This window comes from Berghia stephanieae, chromosome 3 (genome assembly GCF_034508935.2).
Source record: "Berghia stephanieae isolate SIO BIC M18660-M18661 chromosome 3, UCSD_Bste_1.3, whole genome shotgun sequence".
NCBI classification, from domain to species: domain Eukaryota; kingdom Metazoa; phylum Mollusca; class Gastropoda; order Nudibranchia; family Aeolidiidae; genus Berghia; species Berghia stephanieae.
This window is the reverse complement of record NC_088362.1, coordinates 53,045,139-53,065,422: the sequence shown is the minus strand read 5'-3', so window position 1 is coordinate 53,065,422 and position 20,284 is coordinate 53,045,139. Positions and strand designations below refer to the sequence as shown.

The window sequence follows — 20,284 nt, the reverse complement described above, 5'->3', positions numbered from 1 at the left end:
CAATGTGTTTATGTATCATGATATAATTCTAATCAATTATCTATTTAGAACTATACAATATGTAAACACAATGCCAAATACCATTCCAATTCCTTTTTCTCATGTGCGGAAATTCCTCTTTCGGCATTGAAATTCCTACGAGTGGTGTCTGAAACTCCTCTGAGCCAAATTTAAAGTTGGCGTCTCTGTATACACGATACATTTTCTGATTCCAGACCCCACACCAACAAACTGATAGGCTGGACCTCAACAAACACCCTAACCACATTTGTGGAGGAGGCGGCTTTGGACCGGTAAGAACAGTCAATTGTATAATAATATATTCTATTTATGATTATATAAGTGAATAGATTGTCCTGTATGTTATAATTTACCTTTTTTTAAAAAGTAATTAAACTCTCATTTGTTGATAAAATGTAAATTTTTAAAACCTTTTTTTCAAATGGTTTACCCCCACCTCATCCTCTTGATCAGATTTTGTGCAATGCGATGAGAGAAAATATGATTGACTATACTGGACTTAACTTATGCATTTTTTGTTATATTGCAACTCTGTTCTGTTGCTGATGGTTGTTTCCGAATTACTTGTTTAAAAAGATTGGAGAAGATGGGTTCAGCTTAAAATTATTAATATAATTTTTTTCCCTTTCTCTTTCTATTTTCTTTTTTTCTCTTTTAAAAATCTTTTTTGGAAGGGAATGGCTGTTATCCCATCCCGTAAAAAAGTTGTGCAATGTTTGTTTTTTTTATTTTTAAATTACGGCAAACAACTTATGTATGTTTTTTTTCCACCCAGGTTGCTGATGATGGTTATGGTGTGTCTTACATGATTGCAGGAGAAGATACCATTTTCTTCCACATTTCATCCAAGAATAGCTGTGGCCACACCGTATGTGTTTTTATGGTTATTTTCTTGTATAGATGGACTTGTTTTATTTCCGCTAAATTTATTTTTTATTCTTTTTAACTTTTATTCTCTTTCTCTTCCTCCATCTTTTTTTTGTTGATTTGGTTTGTTTGATTTTTGTTTTGTTGTTCTTTTCTTGTTTTCCTTTTTTTTTTTTTTTTAGCAATACAAAATCAATATTTTTAACTTTCTTACTTACTTACTTACTTACTTATCCGAACCAGCCCTTTGGTCTTGTGCCATGACGTAGAAGTTAGACATCTTTTGTAGTTTGCAATATTTTGAAAGAAAAGTCATCGGTTCCGCAAGGCTTGTGATTTCCAGAATATGCAATAAAGCCCGAATGAGATGGAATGAGATCCTGTTCCCAGGCTGCCTGCCTGTGATGCCACACTACAGAGCATTCATGAATCAGAATCTTTGTTGATTTCTAAGTGCAAATTTAAAACTTCAAGCTCTCAGGATTTAAATTTTATTAGATGAGAGGTTTTTACCTATGTGTAAATTATATGTCATTGTAATTTGAGCTCTTATTCCTTTTGAATGCAGGATATTGATATCGGTGGGACGGCAGTAAAATGTCGATATATAAGCATTTTGTCAATATAAGGAACACTTAAAAATATAGGAAAACCAATAACAACACAAAGGTTTGAGTCAATTAAATTGAGCTTGTATATAGCGCAATTTCTACTTAACGTGCTCAAAGCATTTGCAAGGGTCCCTGGCCAACAGCAACACTTAAACATGTAGCGAGGCTCAAACCCCGGACTTTCCGAACCAAAAGCGAGTTTCATACCACTAGACAATATAGCCACACAAGAGTCAATTGTAATTGGGGTTATATATGAGAAGATGTTGACATTGCTGATTTTTTAATCATTGGGTTTGAAGACATGAGTGATGATGGTCTGCTTCAATAAGCTCTAAAACATCATCATACATATAAACTGTCATTGGCTTGGGCGAATAGAACATCAAATAGAACATCACCTTCAGGGGCAAAGCTACACAGGGTCTTGATTGCTAGCAATTGCTAGCAATTTGTAAGACTGTTTCTTCATCTTCATCACCAGGGATTAAGCTTTTTTATGAGGATTGCAACAATGGAGACTTCCATGCTGATTTCAGAATTTTAACTTGTGTTGAAATGCATTCTGGCTCTGTCTCAAGTGGGAAGATGTGAATGAGCTCCTGAAACAGGTCTCTTAGTTCTGAATATTGTTGCTGTATACATTGATCAGAAGGGGGATAAATCATTTTTCCTCATTCTTCCACTGCTCAAGTCATTGGCAAACAATCTTTTATTTATTTATTTATTTATTTATTTTTTGTGTGTGTTTCCTACAGATTGATTTTTGTCTTATGTGATGTCAATATAAGTGTTTTAGGCTAAATATGCGTCGAAATATAAGATCTTTATTGACATATGTTATGCAGCCACAAAATCAGGACTTTGATACCATTTTGATATAACCATTGTCAATATAAATGTGTGTTGCACTAGTATAGTCCTCCTTCTTCTTCTTCTTCTTCTTCTTCTTCTTCTTCTTCTTCTTCTTCTTCTTCTTCTTCTTCTTCTTCTTCTTCTTCTTCTTCTTCTTCTTCTTCTTCTTCTTCTTCTTCTTCTTCTTCTTCTTTTTTCTTCTTCTTCTTCTTCTTCTTCTTCTTCTTCTTCTTCTTCTTCTTCTTCTTCTTCTTCTTCTTCTTCTTCTTCTTCTTCTTCTTCTTCTTCTTCTTCTTCTTCTTCTTCTTCTTCTTCTTCTTCTTCTTCTTCTTCTTCTTCTTCTTCTCCTTCTTCTTCTCCTTCTCCTACTCCTCCTCTTCTTCAACGAGCTGCATTTTTGGCCCATGTTCCTGTATTCAGAACACCTGTAATTTTCAATTGTACTAAGTGCTAGTGTAATTAACAATTACCAATTTGGTGAGGATTTTATCATGGAATGCTATTACATCTTTTGGCCTTAGTCTCTCTTTGATGACCAAAAAAGCCTATAACTCATATTTTTTCCCCCATCAAATGACTTAATGTATGTCTTTTTTTTTTTGTCCCAATAGAACGCCCACAAATTCGGGGAGGTCCTAGTCAAGTCCCTCTGCGACATGAGAGACATCTTCTCCAGCAACTGAGTGACTGGAAGACGAGAAGGGGGTCTTTGAAACCCCACCAGGCAGCTCTGTGGGAAAGACAAAAGCTGTCCAAGAGAAGTTTAAACAAGTTTATCCTGTGCTAGGCAGCAGAAAAGGGATTGATGTGTTGTGAACAATGCTCACATGCAGGATTTGAAAGCTCACCTACGGGATTGGACTGTAGCATATTGATTGAGATTGAAGTGAGGTGTTTTTGATTGATGGGTTTTTTAAAAATTCTGAATTTATAACCAGTTGTTAACTCTTTATCAGAATGGATTTTTTTAGTCAGTGCTCTTGTTGGACGTGAAAATAATCATATCAATATTTTACGTTGTTCTGCATTTACTAAAAAATAAATTAAAAACTAACCCAAATAATAAACGAAATTTAATTAAAGCAATAGGAAAAAGATAGGATGAAAAACCAAGTTAAAATCACATCGTAGAACAAATCACTTTGCAATTTGCTAAAAACTTGTGTTGCTATATATTTATTTTGTTTGGAAGATGAAATTATCATCATAACCACTTATCTTTCTGACTTGTGAAAAGTCTAATGTAAGCTTTTTTATTTAAGCTCTTTCCACTGGGGAATATTAAAGGATAAATACATCTCTAGGAAATTATTCAACAATGGTTTTCAACACTGATCAAGTTACATGTAGAATCTCTATGACGCCATGGTTGTCTTTTCACATTATGATAACTGCCTGTTGACAGGCTGGTGACTTTATCGGAGGATGATTGTGTGGACTCCGTGAATTGATTTGTTTTTTGTTTTTATTGTTTATTTGTGATTCTGCTTGCTTCCCATGGATAGTGAATAAGATAAGTTCATGATGTAATTTTAACTAGACTTAAGAATGAATGCACCTCAATGCAAATTGATTTTGAGTAAAAATTATTTTAACTCTAATGATTTAGTTCACTTGAATGTTTTGTGTCTGAAATGGGAATTTGCTTTTATGTTTATTTATTTATTTTTTTCCTTTATCTCATTTCATATGAATTCATGAGTACTTATCAGCTCTATGCAATTTGGTTAGAAGTGTATATGCCAACTTATTATTAATTTGGTTAGAAGTGTATATGTCAACTGATTATTTCGTCTATTTATTGTTTAAAACTTATACTACAAAAGAATCGTGGATTATATTGTATGCCAGACTATTCAGTGAGAATAACTATCAATAATTTGGTGAAAAAGATATCATGAATCAATTGTTTTCCTTGGATTAAATTTGTACAAACGGTGTTCTGTTGACAATTCCATCTTTTCTGTTCATGTTGTGTGATAGTTATCTCATATAATGCATCTGAGCCGCTTTCATGGTTTCAATTACATTCCCGGCACACTCTTGTTTTGTGAGGCAATATTATTTCAAAATAGGAGGAGGAACTTGAGTGTGACTATATTTTGTAACAACATGTATACAACAATATTATACGTTAGAAGTCTTAACAACAACAACAACGGAGAGCAAAATTAGGATGAGGATGCAGCTCTTTGCAATTATTGATTGGTCAATCCAAAGAATGGATAGAAAACCATAAGCTGAAAAAAGAGTGCTCATCAGATATTGTCACTGCAGGTTAAGTTTTTGCTTTGGTCGTTGTAGTCGTTGACTTATGTAATGTTTCATGATATTTATACAATAAATTATAAAGATATGTGTTGATGATGGAATCATTTTTTGATATAATGAATGGATTAATAAGGAAGAAATATATTATCCTTTTGGAGAATTTAATCAGTGACAAAAAGTCTATGTTCTTATCATTTGTGGTGCTCATCATTGTGTCACCGCTAATTAAGAAGAAAGGATAACGTAAGAATGTTTGCTTGCTTTTGAGTTGTTTATTTCTTCCCTTAATTATGACTTTTTTGGGTATCCAATACCAAATGAATAAACCTCACTTTGTAAAACAGACTTTTGAAATATTGACAAAATCTTTCTCACCTTGCATAATACGTTAAGAGTTATTTATTTTCACTTAACTTTATTTTCAAAAACGAAGTTATTTAATGAACCACAATTAGAAAAGTCATAATTCGTAAACTTCACCACAGAAATGTGCTTATTCTTTCAAAAACATGGAAAGTAACGCTTTCAGGCTTTAATCTTTTGCTTTAGTTATGAGTCATTTTATGCTTTCATTTGTTTAATTTTTTAAAATACTTTTTAGCCAACTCTAGCTTTTTGCTCTTTTTAAAAATTGAAATGTGCCCACTGGAATTGTTTTAATAAGCTGCCTGCTTCAATGTAAATAGTGTGGGAACAAACAGAAACGTGTAACTGGATCTTTTACCCAAATTAGTCAAGGTTTTCACATCAAGTTCTCTCAAAGTGAGATTTATTGTGAACAGTACTTAGATATCAGCATGGGCTTGCAAGGATAAAGTAGAACCACAAATGCTTTTTGACTTAATGAAGGGTTCAGTGCGTGAAGTGCCTCAGGGAAAACATCGCTGTAAAAAGATAAGTAGAAAACGGTAGGGCTGCCTGAAGCCTGTGATCGTGAAAATACTAATGAAAGAGTGAAAATGCAGAGGCTTTGTATAGGAACGATACAGACAATGGACGTTTCGGGTATAAACCCTTCATCAACACAATACACAAATTAACGTGGAAAACAAATATAATAATAAGTTATTTTGCATTTTATTTTATTTTATTTTATTTTATTTGTTTTCCACGTTAATTTGTGTATTGTTGTGTTGACGAAGGGTTTGTATCAGAAATGTCATTTGTAAATCGATATCATCATTTATTAAAAAATATTTTACACATGGCTTCTTGCTTAAGAAGAATTATGGTTAGTTTAATTGCTTCCGTTTATCAGTGGACTTAGCTTTAGGAAGTTTTATTTTCACCTTTGATCTGTTCACCGCATCAGTAAATTTGTAGCCGAGTCCCTTTAGGTCTGGCATAAGTTAGGCCAATGTGGAAAGCAAATTGGAGAGGAACTGGTAACCTGGTTACTGTATGTTGTTAATTCAAGACATTGCCTTGCTGACAGGACAATCCCTATCACATCTTTCAACCCTGTGTAACCTTATAGATACTTTCTATGACTGCGATTCTCCCATAGTGGGCAGGGGGGTACAAACTGTGTCTTCTATCCCCTTATATCTGTTTTCCAACATGCTTTCTGTCTTTTTCTTGGAATGAGATTATTTGGTTTTGTCCTGGCCCTGGCCGGACTCCTAGCTGGGAGGGAAACAGTCAAATGCATAGTTATTGTTTTGGAAGATGATATTTTTTCTCTTTGTAAATCATCTCTCTGTTATATATTATTATATTTGTTATTTTGAATGCATAATGTAAGCATTTGAGTGTATTCCTCTGTGTTGGATTTTGTGCTTGTGTCCGGATGAGACTTAAAGGTGATCTCAAATTAAGTACTTTGATAGTGTGCTCTTGGAATCTACATCTGATCCCTATTCATTCCCAGCTCCCCTATGTCTTCCGTTTTCTTGGGTGCTTTATTTGTAATTCTAGAACTTTTTACTATCCCATTTTCTTCCTTTTTACTGGCGCTGATATAACCTAAATGTGTTGCAAGCGCCGTAAAACCCTTAAAAACAAACATATGACTGCGATTGTAATATCTTAGTCCATATTAATGTCTCTTTCAAGTTTTACATATACACATATATATTTTACCAAGGCACTTTTTGCGCTGAGCCCTTTAGATGTATATTATTACTTCATGTCTTAATCATAAAACTATATTATGACTATAGATAAAATGACTTTTACTGATGAGTGATGGGTGACTGAAGGCGTGTTTGTCGAATCAATGCTATTTTGATACCAGATCTCTGAACTTGTAGCAACGACTCATATGAAGTTTTTTAAGTAGGTGATATTTTGGCAAATGATGGTGACATAAGTATTAGGGCAGATTGAGTTGATTTGGTCTTATCTCATTCTTTTAATGTCATGAGCTCATTACAAGTCGAGTTTTCTTGAACAAATTAAGGGACAAGATGACATTATGTATTATTTTTATAGGTTTTTATCTTAATGTCTTACCTAGTTTCGTTTTAACTTGGAGAGTAAATTTTTGGGAGTGAGTGTCTTCCATTGATTACATTTCTAACTTGTTGTGTCCCTGAGTTCATTTTAATTTGTTTTAATTCAATGCTCATAGAACCTTAGAATTCTTTTAAGGCTAGGTGGGGGGGGGGGGGGGGGGGGGGGGAGTGAAAAATGCTCTCCTGAAACCTCATCACAACGACTCAGTGATCTAAACTTGAATGCAATGGTATTCTTAAGATTTTCTCTTAAGTCCATTATAACTGTGATAAATCACATGCAGCATCTACTTGAAAGTCATTCAAATGACTATTCGCTTGTTACTTAACTGATTATCGCAAAGAAGAGCTATGCAAAAATCCCTTTTAATCTGTGAGATAAAAAGCTAGTTCAGGGCTGTGTAATTGATAAGAGCTCTCATAAGGGATGAAAAGTGTGCTTGTTCACTTCTTACCAAATACTTTTGTCACCAAATATTGTGAAAATGACATGAAAGGCTTCGTAGTATTATGTATAAATAAATAATATTGAATTTTGAATAAAGGTTTTGAAAAAAAAAATATGAGTATCTAGAAATGTATTAATTTTTGCTTTACAAAAAAAAAAAAAGATAAAATTCCCTTTTTGGTCCCATAGGGGAAATTTTTCTCTAGGGCCAATCCAAGGGAAGTCTAGATTAACCCAAGCGTCAGCCGCAGTGCAGCGCCTCAAATTTAGGGCGAGGTGACTTGCTCAAGGCCACACAGCGCAGCGGCGGGTGATCGAACTCGGTACCTTTCGGGTACAAAGCAAAGACCGTACCGCTGAGCCACGCTGCCCCCTTTTACCTTTCAAACACCATGTTATAAATATAACAGGGCCTTCAATATTCTTTGCTGTCTTTTCTAACCGCATAAATCTTTTGTCCCCTCCACATTACTTTCTGTCCTAGTCACGGAATGGAAATCATCCTTGGGTTCAATGACAATGGATCCTTAGTGAAGAGGATAACGGTCAAGTCAAACGGGTGTTCTTCTGTTTTGGGGACATATCTTTCTTGTTAACTATCTTCGTGTTATATTTATAGGTAGATATCTAATTGTTTTTTGATATTTTAGTTTCATTTGAGTGTGTACTTCTCGACGAGAACCCTGTTCCAGTCTCAGCAGGACAATGAAGAGGTTTCGGAGAGACGCACGGATATATTGCTTTTTGGATTCTCATCTCATCTCTCTGTTTAAATTTGAAGATTGGTCTTAAGTCTTATGTTTATTGGGCTGCTTTTAAGCCCAGTTTATTTCTAGATTCTCCTAAATCTGTTATTCTTTGACTTACATTTCATTTGACTTTTAACGATCACAAGAGTGACCAAGTGGAGCAAACCCCTAAGAGAAATGGAAAACGGAACGTGATTTAATTTTAGATATCTCATTTTTACACACACACGCACTCTCTCTCTCTCTCTTTCACTCTCTCTCTCTCTCTCTCTCTCTCTCTCTCTCTCTCTCTCTCTTTATTTCTCTCTCTCACCACAAACCTCTCTCTCTCTCTCTCTTTATTTCTCTCTCTCTCACACACACACACACACACACTCTCTCTCTCTCTCTCTTTATTTCTCTCTCTCTCTCTCTCTCCTCTCCTCTCTTTCTCTCTCTCTCTCTCTTCACACCACTCACACCACATCTCTCTCTCTCTCTTATCTCTCTCTCTCTCTCACACACACACACACACACACACACTCTCTCCCAGAGATGGATGGAATTCCCAACTGGGATGGGGAGGGGGGGGGGGCGTTGACCACCTGGATCGACTGTTTCTACATCACTCCACCTCCTTGCTATCTCGTCTATCCCACGATATCATTTGTGCTTTGCTCGTAGCATTGTACCTTTTTGTTGTGGAACAAGACTTCGGTTTTCCTCAGGTTTGTTTGGGGTCAGAGCATTTTGTGAAAGATGATATTCTCTCTCTTCTCTCTCTCTCTCTCTCTCTCTCTCTCTCTCTCTCTCTCTCTCTCTTTCTTGTCCCCCCCCCCCCCCCCCCCCCCCCCCCCCCCACCCCAATTGTAAAACCATCTATCTTTCTGCAGTTTATGAGAACATTTTTTAGTCCTTGAACGTATTGTAACAATCTTCGTGTGCTCCTCTAAGCGGGATCCTGTGCTTGTTTGTATCCTAATGGAACTTTCCGGTAAACTCCTGGGTGGGGTTCTTGACCTCGCATAGTGGGCGAGAAGGTCACTTACTGAGTTTTAATGCCCTAGTTTGCTGTCTTTGTCTTTGAATGAGATTTCCTGGTTTTGATTTTGTCCTTTCCCTGTACGGGTCCTTGGCCGGAGGGGAAACCGTCAAATATTTAGTTATAGTTTTGGGAGATGATATTTTTTTCGTTGTAAATAATCATCTCCTTGTTTTGTATTGTTATATTTGTTGTTTTGAATTTATACTGTAAACATTTGAGTGTGTTCTTCCTAGTTGGATCATGTGCTACCGTCTGGATGAGACTTTTAGGTGATCTCAAACTAAGTACACCGATGGTATGCTCTTACAATCTACATCTGTTCCCTGTTTGTAACATTCCCCTTTGTCTTTTCATGTATGCTTTAATTGTTATCTCTAAAAAAAAATTACTATTCCATTTTCTTCATTTTTACTGGCGTTGAATTGACCTAAATGTGTTGCAAGCGCCGTAAAAACATTAAAAATCAAAACATTGCTAGGTTGTTCCTGGACTGAATATCGCCTGTCTGAACTATTCCTCCTTTGTCTCGCTTTATATTGTATGTTTGAAGGAGCAGACCTATATTTCTTTTTGTTTCAAAATAGCCTTGAGGTGCCGCAAATGCTGTGAAACCACAAAACAAGCAAATATATTCCATCTCCCCTCACCTTTCACGTGCGTTGGCTAAGCTATCCTCCTATATCTGCAGCCTTTTTTTTTTCTCTTGTGGTCCATTCTCTTTGTCCCATCAATCCTGTTACGTCCATTGCTGTTAGCCTCCAAGTGGTCTAGATGGGATCTTTTGACCTCTCATAGTGGGCAGTGAGGCCGCTTGTTGTATCTTCTATCCCAGATATATCTGTTTTCCAATTGCTCTTTTTTTTTCTAGTCCTGGCGGAGTCCACAGTTGGGACGGAGACAGTCAAATGTTTAGTTTGTTTGTTTGTTTGGGAGAGATGGTAATTTTTTTCTTGTGAATCCTCTCTCTGCAATGTACTATTATACTTATTAGTTTTGAATGTGCTGTACTTTATATACATTTGAATATATTCTTCATAGCGGGATCATTTGCTTGTGCCTGGATGGGGCTTTTAGGTAATGTCAAAATAGTCACATCGGTGGATTGCTGGTGTATAAATAAATAAATAAATAAATAAATAAATAAATAAATAAATAAAATAAAATTCCCTTTATTCATCCCTCAGGGGAAATTTGTCTCTAGGGTCTATTCCAAGGGAAGACTGGAATAACCCAGGCGTCAGCCGTAGTGCTGCGCCGCAAATTGAGCTAGGGCGGGATGACTTGCTCAAGGCCACACAGAGCAGCGGCGGGAACTCGGTACCTTTTGGATACGAAGCAAAGACCGAACCTCTGAGCCAGGCTGTCCACAACAGAAAGAAAAATATCAAATCAATTTTTTTTAAATCACCCTATTATGAAATATTATTGCAATGTGTAATTTCGGTCAAGCTGATCACACGTTTTGATGATTACCAATTGGTTCTGAAACAATCCTTGGACCTTCTTGATCGACTTTTTCATTTTTAAGAATGGGGAATAAGGCAGAGATAGACATAAATCGTTGTAAATGCAATTGGTGCAATAGGCCTGATGCGCTGATGAACGAAATGTGTGTTGTTGTTTTTAAAAATAGAGTCTCTTCTCTATCTCCATGTTATTAGCCTTTTAAAAATTTATTCTTTGTACTCGGACACTTTCATATTCGGCTGATCCACTCCAATGATAATGCATTGCCTATTAATCCCTGACAGTCAGAGGTTAGGACAAGACGCCGCCAATTTGCTCCTCGCTCTCAATGACATGATTTCATGAGGTGAAATTTATCAAGGAATTTAATATACATACCGCCATATTATTATGCGGAACTCGCTACCGTGGCAGAGGCCAAAATAAATAATTAATTGATAAGTCGTTCAGCCAGGAGGAGGTTGATGTCTATTTTAACTAAAAAGCACCAAAGGTGACAAAGTATTCTAGGTCCAACCAATATTGGACTTCTTGAAATCTTCAAACATTGTAGACAGCTTAAATTCAATAGATGTTACTGAAAAGGCAATGAGTTAATTATTTGGTGAATTTCCTTCATGTAGTTATGTAAATGTTGCTGCTCGAAGCTCGAAGAAATAAATGACAATGTGAAATTGAATGTAAGCTTAAATTTAATACGAAAACAGATAGAATGGACGTTTTGGGTTTCCCCTTTATCAACAAACAGGATGAATGAAACACTACAGATGAAGGAGCATACTATTTCCTGCCTGTCACTGTTTTGTTTATTCATCTTAACAACGCCACTATCACACCATCTCCTTCATCTGTAGTGTTTCATTCATCCTGTTTGTTGATACAGGGTAAACCCGAAACGTCCATTCTATCTTTATACAGTAAAAACATCTGATTTCTGAAATGGAATGGGACCAGTCGCATGGAAAAGAGGAGAACGAGGGAAGACAGTAATCACTTCCCAGATGGAGTCAGGTTTTGTGAAGAGGAAGGAAACGGTGAACGCTCGAATGGAGGATATTATATCGGAGATGAACCTTCGAAAAGACCACAATGATAAAGGGGCAATTTGAAGTCGTTCTTCCCTACCATTCATTAAACATCTAGATCGACGTGTACATATGTGCAGGTCTGACATCCGAACTCAATTATGGGCCTAGTTTAACATTGTTATAATGAACAAAATTTTGCGTCATTTTTTTTTAGATTTCCATTACAACAATGAGCCCGTAATGAATTGGGTTATCAGACCTGCAAATATGTACACATCGATCTTGATACATCACTGCATTGAATTGTGCACAAACAATTTGCTTCAGGACGTTGGTTGGCATTGCACACCCTCCACTGAAGAAAGCAGTTCAGTTCTTGTTGTTTAATACGTACATGTTTTCACGCTTCCGTTCAAACAAGAAAGACAAGTTAATATCTAATTGCATTCATTTCATTTGTCATTTAAACATTTCCCGGAGGAAATGCAAACTACCATGGAACATCACTGATTACTTTTTGAAAAAGGTATTGAAAAAAAAGGGTAAGCTATTTTGGGAAAGGCGACTTGAGCATCGCAAAATCTAAATTTAGTCTACTGCCAGTTTTCTTTGATTCTGAAGCTCTGAAAAAGTGTGAATGTATGACTTGATTTGTAAGTCTACTGAACTCTCTGTCCTATGCCTATTTTTTACTGTTGCCACGAAAATTAACTTTAAAATTGTAACAGCAGCGGCGATACTTTAAAGCCATAAATAACAGAGCATATAGCAGGATCGAAATTGACGCCACTCAGCTATCTATTATTGTTTTTAGACATCCAGTTTAATGATTAGTTTTCACTTAAATTCTAAATTATACCAACCAGACTGTAAACGTTTAAGGTTATGCATAGTTTTGTGTGTAGGTACGTTATAACCGACTGGCGGATGTTGTCAGTATTTTACCTAAACGCATAGCACCATTAGAGGGCGGGACAAATGTAGCTTACCTTTTAAGCGAATCGAGCATGCGGGATCTTGTAAATTTATGTACCTTATTTAGATAACATTAACTCAAGAGCACAACTGACATACCTACTGACTGGGGAGTATTTATTAAAGACGAGGGGTAGGTTTTTGAGGGTGGTGACTTGAATGGTGAGGGGACGGGGTGGTGGTGGTGACGGCCTGGTATATCGATGAAGTGATTCGATTGTTTGATGTGCCGGTCTGTAATTAGTTTATACCGCCATAAAACACTGGGAAGGCTTGTTTGCACACTGATCTGTGATCGGGCGCTATTTGGGGAGCCCCATAAAAATACAGGCTGCCAACCTCTAGCTTTAGTTTCGTACGAAGCAAGAAACACAAAATTACAGTGAATGGGAGATGATAGAAGGAAATCAATCATAATATTGAAAAAGAGTCGCCTTCGCTGTAATGTGGTTCTCCAGCCGTGGATATTTCAAATTTAGACGATGTTTTTTTGTTTTGTTTTTTGTTTTGTTTGTTTGTTTGTTTGTTTGTTTGTTTGTTTGTTTTTGTTTGTCACTGTAAGCCATATAATTTATTTCTCTTTCCTGTTTCCCCAAGCACTTGTTTCCATCGTTATTTTCTCACCTGGAAAGGTTCTCATACCCCAAGACATTATAAAATGTATGACACCTTTTTTTCAAAATCGGGAACTCCACTTTCAAGTTCAAGCAATAATGGAGGAAATTAAAATATTGCTTTGAACAATAATAAATTATCATATAATAAAGGGGTTAGCATTGAGCTAAAAAAACCCAACCCAACAAATACATATGAATCAAAAACACCCGAAACTTTGCAATGAAGTTATCTACACCGACTAATATGCACCTTTGAAAAACAAAACAACAACAACCAGCAAAACAAACTAAAACAGCAGACAAATTCCACTGTTTTGACACCAACTGCTGCTTCAGTTGAAGTGTTGGTGGTAATTATAGTGGTAATAGTAATAGAAGTAGTGGTAGTAGTAATAGTAGCAGCAGCAGCAGCAGTAGTAGTAGTAGTAGTAGTAGTAGTAGTAGTAGTAGTAGTAGTAGTAGTAGTAAATAAGAAAATGCGTAACGTATTAGTTGTAGTTGTAGTAGTGGTAGTAGTAGTAGTAGTAGTAGTAGTAGTAGTAGTAGTAGTAGTAGTAGTAGTAGTAGTAGTAGTAGTAGTAGTAGTAGTAGTAGTAGTAGTAGTAGTAGTAGTAGTAGTAGTAGTAGTAGTAGTAGTAGTAGTGGTAGTAGAAGTAGCAGTAGTAGCAGTAGTGGTAGTAGTAGTGGTGGCTACTACTAAATAAATAAAAAAAAATAAAAAAATAAAATTCCCTTTATTCATCCCCAAGGGGAAATTTGTCTTTAGGGTCTATTCCAAGGGAAGACTGGAATAACCAAGGCGTCAGCCGCAGAGCAGCGCCGCAAAGTGAGCTAGGGCGAGGTGACTTGCTCAAGGCCACACAACGCAGCGGCGGGTGATTGAACTCGGTACTTTTCGGGTAGGAAGCAAAGACCGTACCACTGAGCCACGCTGCCCCTATACTGCCCCTATACCCTACTACTACTACTACTACTACTACTACTACTACTACTACTACTACTACTACTACTACTACTACTACGACGACTACTACTACTACTACTACTACTACTACTACTACTACTACTACTACAACAACAACGACTACTTTGCGCATTTTCTTACTTTTCAGTAGGCTAATAGTTTCCACATCAGAAATTTTAAGTTGACAAGACTGTACAAGAAATTACAACAAGAAGTTTCCTGAACAGCCAAATATAATCAGCATAATTTACAAATTTTGTATACTATCCCGAGGTAGCAAGAAAACATTATTGGGTTGGATCGAAACACATACGTCAATCGCATTCAGTATTCTCTGAAATATTATAGGGAAAGGACTTGATTTTGTGGGCTGAAAATGTGAAGTGTTAAACATACTGATATAATTAAATATTTAAGTCCTTGTCGGGAATACAAGGAGGAAGCGGGTATTTAATGATATTAAAAGAAAATTTTCAAATTTTAAAGTGCATTAGGTGGAATTAAATAGTCTTTCACGTCTAGTCCGCTTGTTGAATTTGGTGTCGGTGATAGGGCGTTAAAGTCTCACGGTCTCACTCTTACATAGTGAATTGGTGTTGAATATTATGATCAGTTACCGTGTTTGAAAATAATCGCAAAAGTTTGACAATGATGTTATGTCCATGGGAAATGCACTTTACTCACAATACCCCCACTGGACTAGGGTGAGAGTAGGTGTCGTTTCGAGCCGCTGTTCAGAGCCGATGCGCCCGTAGAGATGGAGTTAATCCCTGTTTTTATGGCTTGAAATGGACAAACGCAATCGATTACTACCCTTTGGATAGAACGCTAGTCTAATGCAAAGTACTTTCCGCCAAATCTAACAGACCCAGCAGTTACACAATCACTGTTGCGGGAGGGGGGGGGGGGGGTGCAAGAAAAAAAAATCTAAACCGGGATTTGGTCACTTTGTGTTTGAAGCGAGTGCTCTACTAACTGAGCTATCGGGACATCCTTAAATGGAAAGTTGGTTTCATATGGCCTGCTGGGCTGGGGAATGAATGAAACATTATGAAACACATTTGGCGTGATAAATTCGTGAAAATGCGCTCAGATTATGTTTTCATACTATGCTTAATCACAGTTGAAAACTTAATAAATTCTTTATGACCGCAATGTATTCGTTTGTGCCCAGAGCTTTTTCTTATTGGTGGAATTATGTTGGGTAAAATCCTCATACCACCCCAGAATGCTCGCCAAAATAATAGTATCATCAACTAATAAAACTATGTTACATTTATTGATTATAATTGTCCAATGGAGAGCATTTAGTGAGAACTATTCACATCTCTGGCTGTTCTAAAACAAAGAAAATGAGCCGAGTGACACGAACTTCATTCATTTTATGATGAAATGGGCTCTAAACAAATTATCGACATGAATTGTCATTTGTAATCGGTGGATTGCATTGAGGGAGTTTTGAGAACCTACAAATTAAATGAGAAATTTTGGAAATATTTCCATTTCTAGAGCACACATTAATGGATTTATGAGGCATGTTAATTGTATTAGAAATGTTTCACAGTGTCAGCTGGAATGGTGCTGACCTAAATCTATATTTCAATAGGATAAAGCGTCAGAGTGATTTGACATGTTTTTTCTTCTTCTTTGTTTTCCTTGTCGTTAGTTTTCTGCTTTTTCTAGCACTGTATGATTCTCTATCTTTTGCATTTAATGTTACCAACACCAAAAACTCGATTCACCTCACTTTAAGTATTGACTGTGGTCATTGTGATTGTGACCTCAATGAACCAAATTGTAACTCACTCCAGTATTCATTATGTACACAACACACCCCATTACCTTACGCAAATCACAATGAAGTGAAGGAACCGTATGACGCAAGTCTCTATTTATTACTCCCTTTCTTTCTCCACAGCATATTATTATGTAATAAATTCACTCTATTCATTACTGTTGGACGTACCCTTTGAGTCATTTCCCATTTTTGACCGCTACTTCTTTTCTGGTATGGTTCTATCCAACTTTAACACGACTCAACTCATGAAAATTCTCAAGCTTACCTGCATTAAAAACATTTCAGAAGGATTTGTTATCGTTCAATCTCTTTTTGTTGGTTGCCACCCCTTCCTCTTTTTATGTTTTTCGTCTTAATTTTGTTACCCCTTTTAACACACGCTCTGGTTTTTAAAAAAATGGAAGTGCCTTTTTATTTTATCAACAGTTCGCATTCAGCCTGGTCATAATTTAAAAGAGTGGTAAAATGTGTGAAAACTTCTTAAAACTTTATTTCAATTTGGATCACACCGACTAGATTCTACATACATAAAAACATGACGTCATCGCCAACAAATCGACGTGCGCCTCCTAGCGGGTTTCATGACTACGATTACACAGACGGTAAGTGATGATCATCGTTAATCTAAGCTTTCTATTACGTACTTTAAGTGTTGAGTTGTGTAAAAATTAGAAAAGGCGAATTATTCATGACGTAAAATCGAGCCCCTGTTGCTGTTATCTCGGCCTCTTAAGGAAAAGTAAATTAATTAAAATGCACATTCTTATCTGTTGACAACATAATTGACCAAATTGTCCATATTTTTTTCAAAGTGGAAATAAAAGTTGTCTAGAAAGAAATTATACAAAAATTACAGTATCTCAGAACACTGTAAAGCAGCTTTAAAAATTCCCACGGTTGTTAATGGATGAAGTTGTATTTATTTTTTTTAAATTTTTATTTTGGTGAATTTCAATTTTTCAAGTTTAGTATAAATTCTAGAGATAAATGCTGGTAAATTACAATATTATTGGTTGTTATGGTTACGGGCTTTCAAGTGTTCGAATGATCGAACTTAACCTGTTCACCCAGGAGCAGTTGTGTCTCATCATTTCTGGATAAAAGTACAGGGCTGGTTTTCATGAACACAGACTAGCGCTTAGTCTCTGACTTTCTCTAACCGGCGAATTCTCAAGGACTCGTAAAAACACGGATTTCGTGTGAGCTGATTAAACAAGTCCCAGACTAAAATCACGGCACCTTCGGACCAAGTTTGGAAAAAATTTAGTCATTTGCTGATGCGGGGCTTCAACCTTAGTCTGAAACTAGTTATTAGGATGCATCATAGCGTGGACACGATAGCAGCTATTTTTAGATTGAGAGAGCTTCGATTCGGAAGGAAAATGCATCGGTTACGAATGACAGAGGCAAAAAGTGTCCTGTTGCTAATGACCCTGGCTTTAAAAAAAAACAAAAAACTATAAGATAAGTGCAGATCGTCGAAAGTACACATTTTTGGGAGTAAAATATAAAAACCAAATAAATTCCAGATAGACGACAGAGATATTTTTAGGTACTCTCTGTAGAAAAATCATTCCAATCTTTATTGTTTTTTGTTGTTGGCTGAAGAAGGGTTTTGGGGCCGAAACGTTCCGTGTTTGGTATTTTGTTATTTTGTTATTTTTTTTTTGAAGCTGTTATATTCATTTTTGTTTATTACTTTTTACAACTCAATCCGATGAGGGTTAAGGTCAGTGTGAGTTGACAAAGGTCACATTTTTTTTTCAAGAACAATGAAAGTGACATTGTAAATGGTAAGCGGTGCAGTGTTTCGGGAAATATAATGGTATTTTGTTGTCCCTGTTCTTCCTGGTATGTCAAATATGTTGTCAGAACATGATAAGGCTTATTACCTTTATAGTTCGAGTCACAATGCACTTTCTGAAATACCGCTAACTCCGGTGGCTTTAGGACACCCGATTTCTCTCTTTTTTTTAGTTTGACTAAATAATCCTGTTTACAGTAGCAAACCTCGAGATGTTCATGAACATGTGGGGAGGGCATTGAGATTGAATCCTGTGCCTTGACTTGAAAAGAAAAAACTACACTAAACAGCGTAATGCAACTTCGGTTAAAAGTACTCTGTGGTTGGCATGTGCCTGACAAACATAGATTTCCGAGTCATGTTTTTTTTAGCAGTATCTGTAAATTTCAATTGGCTACTTAATTTATTGTTTATGGTGTAGCAAGTTCTAAACCACATCTTTAACTGATTTCAGCCGGCCGGATATCTTGATATTAAGCTCACCGAAGCCTTGGAAATAAGAATGGCCTAATAATGACCTAAATTTGGTAAATTTATTAAAGACTCCACGTTTCATTAGACTTCAATTATTATTCTGCCGTTTTATTGAAGAACACAGTATGTGCTATTTGGTTACCATTGCATAATATACCGTGTTTTTTTTTTTTAAACAACGGCATAATAGTAAACTACAAATGGTCGTACGCAACTGGTCGCAACGCAGTCAACATGAGTAGGTAGCAACTTAGCCACTCTCCCTTGTGTCTTTATTGCATTCCAAGGCGACAGTCAACTATCCACTTCATCCTACGGTTTCCTTTTACTAAAATTAATAGGAATAAATCCGTCTTCTTCCTGCGGTGAACAGTTTTCACCTAGGTTAACCTGTGTAAAAAGGAGTTTTAACTTGTAACTATCTGTTACAATTATTAATATATTATTGTATTCGTAGAAAAATAAAGCAACTGATAACATTGCATTAAAGTTATATATATAAATATATATATATATATATATATATATATATATATATATATATATATATTGTAGCTTATGCCTGGAAGATAAATATACTTTAATCAAGCACCCCCATGAAGGCACACTCAACACGAAAAATGAGATGTACAATAGTTGTCCACATCGCCGGAAGCACTTATTAATCAACTACAAACCTACGGAACCACTTCAACAAGCAACAACACACAACAAACCAAACTCATGTAACACACGGTCCTGACGATGGCTGAAAAGGCCTGAAACATCGATGTAGACTGACTCCAACATTGTGGTAAATATTAAAATAATAATTCGCTCCATTGCTACATGTCGAGCACTTTTCGTACCATATTTGTATCCAACCCGATTCAATATATATATATATATATATATATATATATATATATATATATATATATATTATATATATATATATTATATATATATATTATTATTATTATTATTATTATTATTATTTAAAATATTTACCACAATGTTTGAGACAGTCTACATTAATGTTTCAGGCTTAATTTGCCATCGTCAGGACTGAGTTGTTTTGTTGACTGTTGTTGTTTCAACAACAGTCAACAAAACAACTCAGTCCTGACGATGGCAAATTAAGCCTGAAACATTAATGTAGACTGTCTCAAACATTGTGGTAAATATTTTAAATAATAATAATTCGCTCCATTACTGCATGTCGAGCACTTTTCGTACCATATTTGTATCAAACACGATTCAATATATATATATATATATATATATATATATATATATATATATATATATATATATATATATATATATTCACCTCAATTCAAATTCATCCCGATAGACAAATCAAGAGGAGAGAAATGTTGCCAATTTCTGTCCACAAATTTGATGCAAAAATTGTTTTCAAGTCTAATGTAAGGCGGTGCAGTAAATCATTAACAATCAGACGAAATGGAAAGACACAAAACTGTCATAGAAGAAATTCGATGGTAATTTCGACAGACTGAGCAGCACTCTGCATTTCCCCCCCACATTTTCATGTGTAAATTTCAGATCATCTCCAGACAACTATCAAGGTATTGGACAAAAATCAGGTGGAACGAATTAGACTCTTCGATGAGGTAAGTTTACACTGGAAAACCGAATACAACGATACTGTTTGATGAAAAATAGAGATAGGTAGGAAGCTAAAAAGACCAAAAAACAAACAAACAAAAAAACCAAAAAAACAACAAAAAACAACAAAACAACAACAACAACAAACAAACAAACAAAAAAAAAAACCAAAAAAAAAACAACAAAAAATAACAAAACAAAACAACAAACAAACAAACAAAAAACAAAACTAATCAACCAAAAA

General features: G+C 35.8%; 2 protein-coding genes across 9 annotated transcripts in view; both read left to right on the top strand.

Annotated features, from left to right (window-relative positions):
- The window catches only part of LOC144967997 (carnitine O-palmitoyltransferase 1, liver isoform-like), a 78,080-nt gene extending 70,823 nt beyond the window's left edge, over nucleotides 1–7,257 (top strand). For all 7 annotated transcript variants that reach the window (XM_078905907.1, XM_078905902.1, XM_078905905.1 and 4 more), the window contains exons 20-22: nucleotides 216–293; nucleotides 797–889; nucleotides 2,966–7,257. In XM_078905907.1, the coding sequence (XP_078762033.1) occupies nucleotides 216–293; nucleotides 797–889; nucleotides 2,966–3,037 (243 nt within the window). In that variant the 3' untranslated portion in view covers nucleotides 3,038–7,257. The remainder of the gene's footprint in view (nucleotides 1–215; nucleotides 294–796; nucleotides 890–2,965) is intronic.
- Nucleotides 7,258–12,199: 4,942 nt separating this feature from the next.
- LOC144969587 (uncharacterized) overlaps nucleotides 12,200–20,284 on the top strand; it is a 22,417-nt gene continuing 14,332 nt past the window's right edge. The window contains exons 1-3 of one of the 2 annotated variants that reach the window (XM_078908731.1): nucleotides 12,200–12,323; nucleotides 16,578–16,753; nucleotides 19,978–20,045. In XM_078908731.1, coding sequence (XP_078764857.1) covers nucleotides 16,687–16,753; nucleotides 19,978–20,045 — 135 coding nt within the window. In that variant the 5' untranslated portion in view covers nucleotides 12,200–12,323; nucleotides 16,578–16,686. Of the gene's footprint in view, nucleotides 12,340–16,577; nucleotides 16,754–19,977; nucleotides 20,046–20,284 lie in introns of both variants that reach the window. The other variant, XM_078908732.1, reaches the window with a different exon arrangement.